This window comes from Aotus nancymaae, unplaced genomic scaffold (genome assembly GCF_030222135.1).
Source record: "Aotus nancymaae isolate 86718 unplaced genomic scaffold, 86718_ANA_hifiasm-v0.15.2.pri h1tg000003l, whole genome shotgun sequence".
In the NCBI taxonomy this organism is placed as follows: domain Eukaryota; kingdom Metazoa; phylum Chordata; class Mammalia; order Primates; family Aotidae; genus Aotus; species Aotus nancymaae.
The window spans coordinates 6,594,933-6,610,024 of record NW_026988414.1 but is presented as its reverse complement, the minus strand read 5'-3'; the positions used below and the strand labels follow the sequence as shown (position 1 = coordinate 6,610,024).

General features: G+C 41.8%; 1 protein-coding gene across 4 annotated transcripts in view; it reads right to left on the bottom strand.

Annotated features, from left to right (window-relative positions):
* Positions 1-15,092, bottom strand: part of MAPKAP1 (MAPK associated protein 1) — a 273,338-nt gene that overhangs the window by 17,023 nt on the left and 241,223 nt on the right. For 3 of the 4 annotated variants that reach the window (XM_064377972.1, XM_012458134.2, XM_012458135.2), the window contains one exon: positions 13,035-13,172. The exons of the other annotated variant lie outside the window; for it this stretch is intronic. In XM_064377972.1, coding sequence (XP_064234042.1) covers positions 13,035-13,172 — 138 coding nt within the window. The remainder of the gene's footprint in view (positions 1-13,034; positions 13,173-15,092) is intronic. 4 annotated transcript variants of the gene reach the window in all.

Here is a 15,092-nt window from a genome sequence, read left to right as displayed (position 1 = left end):
AATTGCTTATGAGGGCCTTTTGATGCTTCAATTCATGGGTAAGTTGTTCTGGTAAAATAACCAGGTTGTTCTGGCATTTCAATAACCAAGTATTGGCTGAGGTTTATTCTTCAACTTTTAGAGAAATAGATAAGAAACAAGTTCTACACCTGGAAATTTCCTCTTGGAGGGACTTAAAGTCTATGACAAGCTTGAGTTTGCAAGTACTCTATGGGAGGCCAAATTACTACAAATGAAACCTCATCTATCCAGAATCACTGGAGTGGAGAGCTAGGGTAACTTTTGTGCAAAAAGCCTTTTTCCATTTTAAACATTAAAATTCCATATTATACACCTTCCTTCTGCATTAGAGTTTAAGGCAAAGAAAATACTGCATTATCACTTTCTTCTGTGGAAGTACTGAACATCATGATTCTCCCAGGGTTGCAAAAGGCTCTATGTGGTGCCACAAAATTGCACCACACTACAATGTTTACTGAGCTCTTGGAATGCTCTTCGATAGTTTTTGTTTAGTTTCATTTTTGCTCAACTCTTGTCAGCTTTCACTTCTCAGTCTTTATTATTTAAGTTCTGTCATTTTCTCTCCCCTCTTTTAATATTCTGCATTAATATCCTTTAGGAAGAGAAACCAGATAACCAAGAATGGGTGAAATTTGTTTAAAAAATAAGACTTTAGGCTGGGCACGTGGCTCATGCCTATAGTCCCAGCACTTTGGGAGGTTGAGATGGGTGGATCACCTGAGGTCAGGAGTTTGAGACCAGCCTGGACAACATGGTGAAACCCTGTCTTTACTATAAATACAAAAACGTTAGATGGGCGTGGTGGCACATGCCTGTAATCCCAGCTACTCACGAGGCTGAGGCAGGAGAATTGCTTCACTTGAACCCAGGAGGTGGAGGCTGCAGTAAGCCAAGGTCACACGCCATTGCACTCCAGCCTGGGCAACAAGAGCAAAACTCCATCTCAAAAAAAAAAAAAAAAAAAAAGACTATACACTCTGAGTTGGAGCTAGGGTTATTCTTCCTTCAAGAAAGTACAGATGTTGGCTGGGCACAGTGGCTCACAGCTGTAATCCCAGCATTTTGGGAGGCCAAGATGAGAGAAATGCTTGAGGCCAGGAGTTCAAGACCAGCCTGATCAACATAGTGAGACCCCTATCTCTATTTTAATAAAAAAAAAAAAAAACCACAAAAAACAAAAATAAAAAATAAGAAAACACAGATATTTAAGTGCCTTGGCTTTGTGTCAGTGGCAGAGAGAAGAATGTGGACCTCTGTTCCATCGACAGAGAACTTTGGACAAGTGATATAGCTTCTTTGAGCCCCAGTTAACTCATTGATAAAATGGGAATATTATCTGCTTCACAAGTTGTCAGGATTATATTATCATAGGAGGAAGTCCAACAATCTTAGAATTGTATAATGAGTATAGATTACTTAATTATTGCAACCTCACAGAGTTGCAAGAATTAAGTAATGCATATAAAGGACTTGGAACACTGATGGGGGAGGTTCTCCTCCCTTCCCTTTTCACCTCCACTCTCAGACAAGCAAACTTTTCCTACAAAGGGCGAGACAGTAAATACTTTAGGTTTTATGGACCAAGAGATAAAACTGAGGATACTTTGTAGATACATAAGAGAGAGAAAAAAATTCCACATTTTTCATTGACAAAATTCAAAATTTAATCATTAAAACGTTTTTTGGGTAATACAGATCTACTAATAGGACATGTAGTTTTTTTTCTTTGGTTGAGGGGATATTTTACTTAAATGAGATCAAAAATTAGTGTTCTCTATTATCACATCAATTGTAAATGTTTATCTGTAAAATCCAGTCTTGTCTTACAGCCCATGCAATAACAGGTGGTGGCCTGTGGCCCACAGTTTGCCAATTCCCGCTGAAAACTGTCTCTCTTGCTTGTTCCCCTTTTCTTGGTCCATCCCATATCATCGGTAACTGATATTTTGAGTGCTCTTAGTTCTCTGTGCAGATTTGGGTTTCCTTCTGTTATTTTCCCCCTCCAGCCTTTACACTTCTCACAGTGTAAGGTTTAGTGGTGACAAATTATTTCATTTTTTGATTGCCTGGAATGTCATTATTTCATCTTCCTTTCTGAAGGATATTTTCACTGAATGTAGGATTCTAAGTTGACAGATTTCTTCTTTTAGCACTTTAGAGATGTCATTCCATCGTCCTCTGGATTGCATTATTTCTAGTGAGAAGTCAGCAACCATTCTTATCTCGGTTTCTCTATGCAATATGTCTTCTTTCTTTGGCTACTTTTTTTCTTTTTTGAGACTGAGTCGCACTCTGTCACTCAGGCTGGAGTGCAATGGTGTGATCTCGGCTCACTGCAACTTCCACTTCCCAAGTTGAAGCGATTCTCCTGCCTCAGCCTCCTGAGTAGCTGGGACCATAGGCATGTGCCACCATGCCCTGCTAATTTTTGTATTTTTAGTAGAGATGGGGTTTTATCATGTTGTCCAGGCTGGTCTCGAACTCCTGACCTCATGATCTGCCTGCCTCAACCTCCCAAAGTGCTGGGATTACAGGCATGAGTTGCTGTGCCTGGCCTCTTTGGCTGCTTTTAAGATTTTTCTCTTTATCACTGGTTCTCAGCAATTTGATTATAATGTGCCTTGATGTGGTTTTCTTTATATTTACCATGCTTAGCTTTTCACTGGGCTTCCAAGATTGGTGGTTTGATATTTTTAATAAAATCCGGAATAGTTTTTCCCCTCCATCACCAAGACTACAATTACATATGTTAGAACATCCGCTGTCACTCCAAAGGCTCTAATCTCTTCATCCATTTTTTTCTCTGTGCCTTGAATAGTTTCTATTGTTATGTCATAGAGTTCACTGATTGTCACAGATTCTGAAATGGCGCCCAATGATCCTACCTTCTGCTTTTCATGCCCACGTGTGATGCCCTTGACTTGTTTGTGGGCTGGACCTAGCGACTTGCTTCTAACTAATAATACAGCAGAAGTGTTGGGATGTCACTTCTGAGAATAAGTTATAGAAGACTAACTTACTCCTTGCTAGCACTCTCTCTCTTGCTTACTTTTGACAGCTCTATCCTATAAGCTTCTCTTTGGAGAACTGAGCATTTTTCCAAGGAAGTAAACCCTGCCAGCAATCACTCAGTGAGCTTGGAAGATCCTGTCTAAATGAAACCCTGAGATGACTGCAGCCCCAGCTGACAACTTGACTGCAGCCTTTTGAGAGACCTCAAGCCAGAGGACTCAGTTAAGCTGTGGGATACCTGACCCACCAAACTGTAAGACAGTAAATGTTACATCTCTTTTAAGCCACTATGTTTTGGGGCAATTTGTTTTGAGGCAATAGATAACTAATGCACTGATCTTTTTTCATCACCATCCTAATCTGTTCCCATTTAGTGAATTTTTTTTTTTTTTTTGGAGACAGAGTCTCACTCTGCTGTCAAGGCTGGAATGCAGTGGTAGGGTCTCAGCTCACTGCAACGTCCACCTCCCAGGGTCAAGCAATTCTCCTGCCTCAGCCTCATGAGTAGCTGGGATTACAGGCATGCACCACCACACCTGGCTAATTTTTGCACTTTTAGTAGAGAAGAGGTTTCACCATGTTGGCCAGGCTGGTCTCGAACTCCTGACCTCAGGTGATGTGCCCACCTCGGCCTCCCAAAATGCTGGGATTACAGGCGTGAGCCATCATGCTTGGACCATTTAGTGAATTTTTTGATTCAGGCATTGTACTGCTCAGCTCTGGAATTTTCATTAGCTTCTTTTTAAGTTTTAATTTTTCTTCTTTCTGAGTTCTTTTCCTTTAAGTCCCTGAACATATTTATAATAGCTATTTTAAGGAACTTCTCTGTGAATTCTATCACCACTGACTCTTCTGGTTCTATTTTTATTGATTGATTTTTCCCTGGTTATGATGCACATTTTCCTGCTTTTTGCATGTCTAGTAATTTTTAAGTGAATGCTGGACACTATCAACATTACACTGTGGGTTCTACATTGTGCTGTCCTTTACAGAGTATTAAGCTTTGTTCTGGTAGAGGCTAATTTACTTGTGGATCAGTTTGATCCTTTCAAGATTCCTTTTAAGGTTTTGGCAAGGACTAGAGCAGTCTTTAGTCTATGGCTATGCCTAATTTAGTCCTACTTCTAAGATACGGCCTTCCTGGAATCACTACTAAATACCCTGGATGCTCCACTCTGGTTAGCCAGAACTCTAGTTTACAGCTCCCCAGTAGTTGTTTGCCCAGCCTTGCAAGGTCCCACTGCGGACATGCATAGTTTCGTATACAGTGAAAGATTCAAGGGGCTCTTTCCAGAGCTCTTTCTCCCTTCCATACTCTATTCTGCAAATTTCAGTTGCTTTAGCCTCCTCCACCTTTTACCTCTGTCTTCCAGCTCAGAAAGACTGTCATACTTTCCATGGGTTTTCTCTTCCTGGGAAACTCTGGGGAAAAGCTGAGTCGATCATCAGTCTCACCTCTTTTGTTACCTTTCTCTCAGGGACCATAGTCCTATACTCCATATTTTCTAATGTCTAAAAGTATTTTTTAAACATTTGTTCAGTTTTCTAATCACTTATGATAGAAAGGTTAATCTGGTAGCAGTTACTATGTGTTGGAAGTTGCCTATGGACTCTTGTAAGCAATACACATTTTGATTTTCATGAAACTATGGCTTACTTTTTCCATGTCTAAGAGAATAACTTAAAATCTAAGCTCTCCATTTATTTATTATGAAAACAATTTGGAGCTTGGCAGGAGGCAAGGAAAAACAGATTATCCCCATCATTTATCCAGCTGAGAAATCTTTCACACAGAATTTTTCAGTAGGGAACAGCCCCTGCCCTTACCCTCTTCTCAATTAGGATATCTTCTGATATTAAAATCAAGAAAGTATGAATTTGAGAAAACGGTAATCAAAATCTATAGGAAAATGCAAATGTATACAAATTTTTCATTTTACCTAGGCAATTGTTTTGTTACAATGGATCCGTAAAGCCCAAGTCAACAATTAAGTGAAAACTTAATAGCAAAAAGGAGGCTTCTCCCAGGAGGAAAAAAAAAAAGTTGATACCCTCAAAATGTTTTCTACTCTAACAAATATCAATATTCCAATCAACAGAAGCAAATTTTCACAGAATGTAAGAAAACTCAGTGAGTATCTCAGTACCAGCCAATTTTCATTGCAGACATTCTTACACATTCTGTAAACATACCCACAACGTCCCCTGTGAGCAACTCTAGTACCTGCTGATGTATATGGGAGCAGTGCTCTTCTTATCAACTGTCTGGGGCTCAGAGTAGAATCTTCTAGTTCCTAAATTCATAGTACCCTTCCAGGGCCCACTGTAACAAAACACTTTTTTTCTTTTTTCTTTTACTTTAGGTTCTGGGGTACATGTGCAGGTCATGCAGGATTGTTGCATAGGTGCATACATAACCAGGTGGTGTGCTGCCTCTATTCCCCCTTTGACTATATTGGCATTTCTCTCCATGTTATCCCTCCCCACCTCTGACTGTCCCTTCCCTAGCCCCCTGCCAACTGCCCCCAGTGTGTGATGCTCCTCTCCCTGAGTCCATGTTTTCTCATTATTCAACACCCACCTATGAGTGAGAACATGTGGTCAAACGCCTTTTTTCTAGGAACTATGGAGACAAGCACCCATCTATCATACACTGAGGGTAAACAGCAATAGTTTAAGAGCAAGATGCTGGGTTTGCCTTGTCACTGCGACTGTGAGAAGTTCTCCATTGTGCCTCCATACCCCTTTGTGAAGAGCCACACTTGCTCTTGGCTGATTCCAAATTCCAGAGGCACTATTAAATGCTCATTGTGCCTAGGCAGAGTTAGAGAAAGAGTCATCAAGCACTGGTGATAACTGGACAGAGGCTGCTGGATTTCTGGAGGATGCAGGGAGTGTAAATAGGCATGCCTAGTGCCCAAGTCAGATGTCACCTAATGCTGACTAGGTCGGTCAATGGGACACATGCTGGCTTGGCTGAATTCTCAGGGGCCTGGCCAATGCTATCCAGCCCCAGCAAACTGTTCCCTGAAAGTGCAGTGATTTGCCTGTTTAACAGCAGATTGCAGCTTGAGGTTACTGGAAACCAAACTGGGTCAGAGAACCTAAGCAGAGAGTTCGACTTAGGTGATGCAAGCTGGCCCTCTGCTTAAGGTTTTTATCCACCTTTATCCTGTGGTGCACTCCAGGTCTTTCCCTCCCACACACTAGGAAAAATTGTGGTGGTCCCTCTGGTTGCCTAAACCCATCTACCCGGCAGCCCCCTTGTTTTGGAAGGAGATGATAAATAAATCAAAATGCACTAAGCAGCACTTCCACAGGCACTCGCCTCCTTCATTGAATGTGCACCTCATCAATCACACTATTGTCTGCTTGAAAGGCGAGCCTTGTAAATGTCATATCCACTCAGGCCCAAGGAGAGGCGCATCCAAATGCAGCAAGGAGTTTTAATTGGATAGTGTAATTAAACTAAAAAACCCCAGCAGACTTCCTTTGACAGGATAGATGAAGACCCCTTTTAATAGGGCTAGGAAACATATCTGTTAAAAGGATGAGGCACTGCCTGCTCCTGATTGTGCTCCAGAGTACTCTTATGAAAAGGCAATTCAATAACTGGGGCATTAATATGTGAGAGTCCGTTGTGTTCTGTAATCAGGCAGTACTTACTGTATTTGATCTGGAACTTATGAAATAAGTCCTTGTTAGAGAATAAAAACACAACATAACTTGTCCACCTAACGTCTGGAGTGCCTGGATCTCCCAGCAGTGGACAGAGCCTGATGAAAAGCTGTAGCCTTCCTGGGATGCAGCTCCAGTCGTATTCCAGCTGCCTCACCTGCTGGGCCCTCAGTGCACCAGCAGGGCTGTGGTTATCCACCCGTCCACTTTAGGACTGCAGCTCTTTCATCCAAAGGTAGCTAAAGTCATCCTCATTCCTCTTTCACACATTCATGAGAGCATCTCAAGAATATGCCAAAATTCCTGGGTATCTCCTCCCTTAGGAACTAGAATGCCTATCACATCAGAGAGACACAGAGAGAGAGAAAGACAGAGAGAGACAGAGATAGAGATACAGAGACAGAGAGAGACAGACAGACAGAGACAGAGACAGAGACACAGAGAGAGTGCAAGCGTGTGTTCTCTGCTAGAACTACCCATGTCAAATAGGGAGAAAGAAATCAGGTGTCGAGGATCCAATGGATAGGCTAGGGTGTGTCCAGGTTGATTTCAGTAACAAGCATGAGTCCTTCAGCCACAGTCTCCCTGTTCTCCTTTGCTGGGGGTGGGGAAGGGGCAGGGGATGCCCATACTGGCACATTCAGCCACACACACATGCGAGGCTGCAGCTCCATAAACACGTAACAAAATCAGTGAGAACACGCGAAATCTGTATCTGCACAAGGCTGTTGTTTTACAAGTAGCCCACAACAATCCCTTGCAGCTGGAATGCCAGGTTAGGGAAACTGGCATCTGGGTGGATCAAGATAGCCTCTGAGCTGGGGCTAAGGTGGATGCAGAGGTGAGATTTCAGATCAGCCCATCTATAGCTTTCCAAAAAACAGCTAGATAATCTGCTTTATTTACATAAACCTTGAAGTCAGTTTCCCTGAGCCCTCAGGGTTGGTTTGATGACTGACTGCTTTTACTCTTCATAAAGCCTGTTTGGAGTTGTCTGCACACCCATGAGCATTCTTAATACTGATCTTTCACTATGGGTTGATGAACCCATTAAAAACATATAAGTGAATATGTAGAATCTATGAAAACTGGATACTGAATTAAACCATCAAATACCCTTAGTTTAAATGAAAACTACATAAAAGCATTTCAGCCATCAATTTGGCTATCACTTCTAGCCAGTATGAATTCTGCTAGAAAAGCTATTTTCGTGCAGATGTGGAATTCAATGGGAAAGAGTGACTCGTGTACCAACATCAATCAAAATGTCGACTTCCCTGGCAGCTCTCAACAGTAAGGCAGGTTCAAAGGTCACAGGATAAAGAAAAAGCCAAGCTCTGGTTCAGCTCTAATATCTCCTCGGTAGAAGTCTTGCAAAAGTACCCCCTTCTGTATTAGCCTTGCTTTCATTAATCTTCTTGCCATCTTCTTTAACTAGTCATGCAGAACCGCTCGATAGCAAGACGTATAACGGGGAAGGCCCTGTGCCTATTACCGCGTTAACATTCTCTTAAGCCCCAGTGCAACAATGGAACGGGAAGCCAAAGGAAATCTGCGACTGCAGGGTGCAGTGCAGGCAATTCAATTACAGCCTGGGCTTACCTATGTCCTTCTGACCTATAAAACACAAGAGGCCTTTGTGTCTAACTGGCTTGGCCATTAAGGTTGCTGAATATCACAACAATGCTGATCTTTTCTATTTAAGCTAAATCAATGTGGACAAATCATTATTCAGTAGCTTTAATTTAATTAGTAAATTAAATACACTACTTTACAGATCTTGTCAAGTACTTATGAAAAGAAAGATTCATTTAAGTGGTAGGTCACCAGTAAGCCCAGCTCATTTAACTCCTAGCCTTAACTAATCTCATCTCAAATATCCAGCAGGTTCTAGTCACTAGGGTCTACCAGTCTCTTGCAGTTGTCATTAACTCCCAATCCCAAAGAGTTTCTATCTTGTATCCAAACGGTGTTTTGGACAAAAAACAAAACAAAACAAGAATCCCCTAACATAACCAACATGAACAGAATCAGATTTCCTTTGAATTATACTATTCCAAGAGAATGTAATCAGGTTACCTCCATTATGTTGCTTCCTTAAGATTTTATATGATCTATACTTAATTGAGATACAGCACTCTTTTCAGCTATAAAGACGACAGCTACTTTATTAAGGTTTAAATCTGATTTCTTAATGATAGGCTGCTTCCTTTAAAGACTAAACGTGCATAACCTTCTATGATGAACCCAGATCTGGCATGGCTGAGTCTGGTTCAGAAATACAGCTTGAGTGTCTCTGATGGGTACCAGCTTCACAGAAAGATCCCTTGCTTTTGTTTCAGGGTAGGAATTTGAGGCCAGTGCTTAAAAGAGAGCCACAGCATTCGAAGGCTGTGTCTAAACTGAACATGGTGGCACATGACTCTAGTCCCAGCTACTCAGTGGGCTGAGGCGGGAGGATCACCTGAGCCCAAGAGTTTGAGTCCAGCCTGGGCAACATAGTGAGACCCTGTCTCTTAAAAACAAAAAACCATATCTAGATGTACATAAGGATGGAAAATTATTTCCCTAAGACAATTTAAACATGGTAGTTCCTGATATGGAAACATTCTCCTCTTGTACGTGTTGTATACATCCTTGACCAGTTATAATCAATTCACCTGTTAGGGGCTTATGACATCTTTCAAAATAGCAAAAGATGTCCTAAGGAGCGGCAAAATCTGACAGAGGAATCACTGATTCAAATAATAATGGCAGTATGATTTTTTTTCCCCCTTAAATCTAGAAAGGCAGAATTTACTCTTAATTTCTCAAGGCTTGTGATCCACAGATTTTCTCAAATAACTCTTAAGAAGAGATCCAAATTTACACGTGCAATTTTTTAGGCATGTATCTATTTAGTCATTAAGTTCAAGTCCTTAAACACTCACAGGGACAGAGCCATAAATCTTCCCTCTGAGAACCCAGCCTAAGAGGGAGAAGTCGAGGGGAATGGAAAGCGAGCCACAGAACTGTTGTTTACGAAGTGCAGCTTCTGAGCCTGGGTCTCTCCGGTCCCGCAATATGTGTAATTATGCATTTCCCTGCAGCCACTCAAATGCTCAGTCCCTTTGCCAAGTCAGCTATTCACACACTTTTTGGATATGGCATCAATTAAACTTGAGTTCTGTGCCTTATGACGACCAAATTAATGGTTTGACAGCGGCTTTCTCAATAAACACTGCAAACTGGCCACAGTCGAAGGTTTTAAAAACCATTTCTTTTCTGTTCAAAATTCTGACAAACATGTCTCAAGTAAGACTGGGGACAACTTCATTATCCTCCCTACACTTAATGTCTTTTTGTAAAGAAGCTGTTTAATAACATGTCTGCTCTGTTTTCACAACTAAATTATTCCAGTTGGTCACACGTTCCGGTCTTCGGCAAGACACTTGTGTTACCAGAGATAAAAACATGAAAAAGGAAATATATTGCAGAAATCAAAAACCTTATCTACTTCTAGACTCTCTCTCTTTGCCATAATTCATTCAAGAAGGCCCCAAGAATAATTTTTGATGTAAACTCGGCTACAAACATACATCACTACGCTGATAAAAATCACAGGCTAAACTTATGAAATATAGTGACTTTCATTTCTTTAGTGATGTTAAAATAACTTTTTTCAAAGGTTCAACAGACACAAAAGATAAGAAGGGTTACCATTAATCCTTTAAATAATAAAGAAAGAGAAGACGCCCCACAGATTAATTCTATGGTCTGAGGATGAACTTGTTAGATTGAGTCACTGAATTAATTTGATGAAGATACTGGAAATCATAAAACACAAAGCATCAAGCCGATTCATTTAATACATCTTTGTTTGGGCACTTTACAACATAAATTATGTGAAATAACCTTTTCACATAATTTGTTTCTAAATCCTGGCTTCGTTAAGTTCAGTTTTAAGTTAACAAACATTCACTGAGAACAACTCTGCAGGCTCTGTGCTAGGGACTGAGGACACAGAAGCCAGTTCCTGGGTCAGTTAGTTCAATATGGAGATGGAGGTGGGAGGGAGGGGTGGGTCTCCAACAGATAAATACAGCACAGAGGTGTATTCCTAGAGGCATGTGCAAACTCCTGGGGGCAAAGCGAACACAGAGAGCCTAACACTGGAGCTGGGTCTTGAAAAGTGAGCAGGCCGAGTATGGGGAGGTGGAAATATCTGTAAGTTAGAGAGGGGGTCAGGTTCAAAAGGCATATTCCAGGCAGTGGGAACAGCAGAAGCACAGAATGCATTGTGTGCAAGTAGTTACAGTGACCACAGCCCAAAGATGAGATGGGAAACATGGGCTATGAGACTATAGAGTGGTCAGCTGCTTGTCAGTGTCTGCAAAGGCTATGCTGAACAGTCTGCATTTTATTCTGTAAGCCTGTTGCAGATAGTTTTTTCTGGCCGAGAGTGGTGGCTCACGCCTGTAATCCCAGCGCTTTGGGAGACTGAGGCAGGAGAATGGTGTGAGGTCAAGAGTTCAAGAACAGCCTGGGCAATATAGGAAGACTTTGTGTCTACAACTAAGTAGAGTTCCTTTGGCTCAAGGGGAGGCCTTATGCCCAGTCCTCCCCCACCTTCCCCCATACCCCTAAGGTCCCTCTGAGATCCTAGAGCTCTGAGGAACACGGTTTAAAAAGCACTGCTATAGGCGCCTGGGACTTAGGCAGCGTATTACTGGTGCTGTGAGCCTCTTCGTTAAGTAAAAAACCTGAATCCTGCATCTAGTTCTTCCCCTAACCTTTCCACTCCAGCTTATCCCTTTATGCAACACAGAAGTGACTGCCTTTCAATTCTCAGAGACATGTTGAATTTATAAAATGTTACTTTTCAAAGCATCCTCAGTTCTTGGAGAGAAAGATGCTAGAACAATGACATCTTTATTGGCCGACAAGCTGAATGAGTGGGATTAGGAAGAAGATGTTTATCCAAAGGCAGAGGGAATCCAGCAACCTTGAGGCAAGCCCCGCCAGCAGCAGACACTTTTCTCTCAGCCTCTTGCGAGGCCTCACTGGGATGACAGGAATGGCAGGAAGGGCGTGGGATGGCCTTCCTCCTTTCCCTGTGTCCCCCTAAGTGCTCCCTTTTTGCCAGGCTGTAGGCGAATGAGTTGAATACGTAGTCCAGCAGAGTCTGACAAAAAATTAAACACCCACCCATAAATGAAGCAATGTGGCATATGCCCAGTCTCTCTGCCCCCTTCAGGGGCTCAGTGCTCTTCAGGCCCCTATTTAGTCAGTGTTATCTCAAAAACTTGAACCGTATTATAAACACTTGCTGGCCTTCACATTTCTCATTGTTCCTTTTGAGTAAGTAATTCCTTATAATATTTGTTCTCAAATTTAGTGAATGTTGGACATAGGGGATTAATAAAAAGTAGATGCTCAGTCTAGACTCCAAGTTATTGAATTGCAATCCACTAGGGTGGGCCCTAGGTTACCGCGTTTCAAACATGCTCTGCAGATACTGCTGGTCTGTACCAGACTTTGAGGACCATTATCTTATAGCGTTCTCTAGGCAACTAACAAACGCTTATATAGTTTAACATTTTTTCTTCCACAGAGGAATTTCAGTGTGATCTATGTGTCCTTTCTGCCCCTTGATAGGACTGGAGTCCTAAAAATGATTAAGTGATTAATCTAAATGCTACACCCAATTACTTAACTGCAAAAGTATAATATGCCAAAATACATAACTGGACTGTATCTACTTTGATAATTTAAGTGGAGGAATGCCAACCCAGCAGTGATCTCTTCTGTAGGACCAGGCAAGAGTTTAATTATGAGCTGGTAGGTCATGCAGCTGCCAATAATCTGGGGGGTGCTGACACTTCCGGCATGATGGATATATCTAAATCTAGGCGTCTGCCGCCTTGGGAAATCCCCAGCTTCCCTCCATCTCACAGGGAAGGAAGGCAGGTCCAGGTCTGACTGGCCAAGTCCCCCAAATGGGAAGGGGAAGGGAGCACAGAGTGAAATGAGGGCTGTGGTGAGTGCAAATTCCCAGCAGAAATCTGGCTCTGTGCCCCCAGCTCCCAGGGCTGGGCTGCTGAGGTCAGGAGGTGAGCTGCAAGGTTCTCTGCTGCCATCAAGACAGAACAGGATGGGGGCACATGTCAGGCTCTGGGCACCATAATACAATCCCGTTTGATTAAAAGAAATTTCTGGTAATGAATTAAAACAGACCCAAGGAAAAAAGGACATGGTGGCAATATATTCTCCTGGCACCCAGCACACAGAAGGGAAGAGAGGGGAAAGAGAGAAAGGAAACATAAATAAAAGGGACTACTCACTGGGGCTTTTTTCTTCAGCAAGGTCACAGGCACAGAGCAGGTCAGAATCGATTGAGATGGGTTTCTGCTTAATCCAAAACTTAGTGCTGGCTTTCTGATTCGTAACAGGGTCTATCTCTACTTTGTCTCCAGAGATCCCTGTAAGGCCAAGGGGAGGACAAAAAAGAAACCACAAGAAGTAGAAGGTGTGAGTGATTTCAGGGTAATCATTTGATTTATTACTTATAAATCTGAAACTGCATGAACATGAGGTTCTTTCTTAGGGCTTTGGGGAATGCCATGGGCTTCCAGAGACAAACATGCGGACAGTCTAAATGGCATGCAGAAGTTGCACAGTCTGGTTTCCTGGGTGGGTGAGCTGGGGGTGGGGGAACCCCCAAACTATATGAGAGGGTATTAAGAAACAAGCCTTCTGAGATATAATGTAGCTCCAACACAGAGAGCCTATTCACAACCATACATTACCTCTATATTGCAATGACATAACTATAAGTTTTATTTAAAAAACAGTTTTGATCAGTGCTCTTTTTGCTGTTGTTCTCATTTAAGAAGAAGATCTGGAGTGGACAGATAAAGCTGTAACATCCCTATAGCTAAATAAATAGCTAAGCTACTAATGTACAGTTTCTGATCTGAAACAACCTTATACACCAAAAATAGGGGAACAAAATAACTCTTCCTTTTTGTGACACTAAATAATTACCCAACCTATATTTAAGGAAAGTCACGAGAGGATTAAAAGGTCCTTTACATAAAAGCTTCCAAGTTCAAGTCTTGAAGCCTGGCTTCAGGCTGCAGAGGTCACTGCTCCCCCACCAAGGGAGACTCAGTACTGGGTGTGAGCTTTACGCAACAAAGACTTTATAACAGGAATCCAGAATGTTAAACACTGGCACTTCAGATTTCCTTTTCAGAGCTTAAAAGGCAACACGTTGTACAGTGACGGGGAATAAAGGTGTTCGCAGAACAAAGGTAATGCCAGGTATGGAGGGGCCCTGGGAGAAGTGTGGAAATGCACAGTAACTGCTTTCTCAGTACTACAGAGGAGTACACGCACAGCCTGGCACACATGATCTAGGCTAGATGTGCTCTTTTTCCTCTTATGCTGAAAATTCATGAATCTGTTCATGAAGTGAGACAAAAACCTTTAACATGCCTTATAGAATGGGCCCCATATGGAATCTGAAAAGTAATTAATTTTTAGGCCATAGTTTAAAGGTTAGGGTCAAAGTGAAAAAAAGCAAAATGAAGATATACGAAATAACTAAAATAACCAAAAGTACATACTGAAACAGAAAAGACACAGTTAACATATTTCATCCTATGAATCACACTCTGAAATTTTTGAGCAAAATGTCAGAAAACTTAGTAAGCGAAATGCAGCAGCAGATAAAAGAAACAGTTCAATTAACCTCCCCCCAAATAAAACACACACACACACACACACACACACACACACACCCCAACCACAGTCTGACAGCAAATTTGAAATTAAAAGAGAAAACAAATATAAACAAAATCCTAGTGATTAGGTCTGCTACACACTCATTTGTATTTTATTTTATGCATAAATAAATCCCAAATACCAGCTAGACAAAGGCAGAAGACTGTGTGCAGACAGACTATAGTAGAGGTTCCTCCGCTGCCTCCAGGGGAGACAATGCAGAGATGGCTGTTAGCCCTGGTCAGTACGTGTGGTCTTTGGTAAAGATGAACAATTGGTATTTTTTACTAATCGAATGCTGGAATTTGTCATTAGACCTATTTCAGGAACACCATATTTCAATTAGGCATAATGTCATAAGTCCAGCTGACTCTGGATGTTCAGGTCTAGATGATTTCAGGAGGGTGAGAATGTATCAGGAGACCAATTTTATTACATTTCAGTTAAAATAGATTACGACTACCCAGTTACACTCTTGCCTCCAATTTGGTCATTAATTGTTAAAGATCTGGACATTTCTATAGCTCCCTGAAAGAAGAAAAGTACTGAAGCCATGGTTGTTGGTAGCGTGTCTGTGTGTGTGTGTGTGTGTGTGTGTGTGTGTGTCTGTGTGT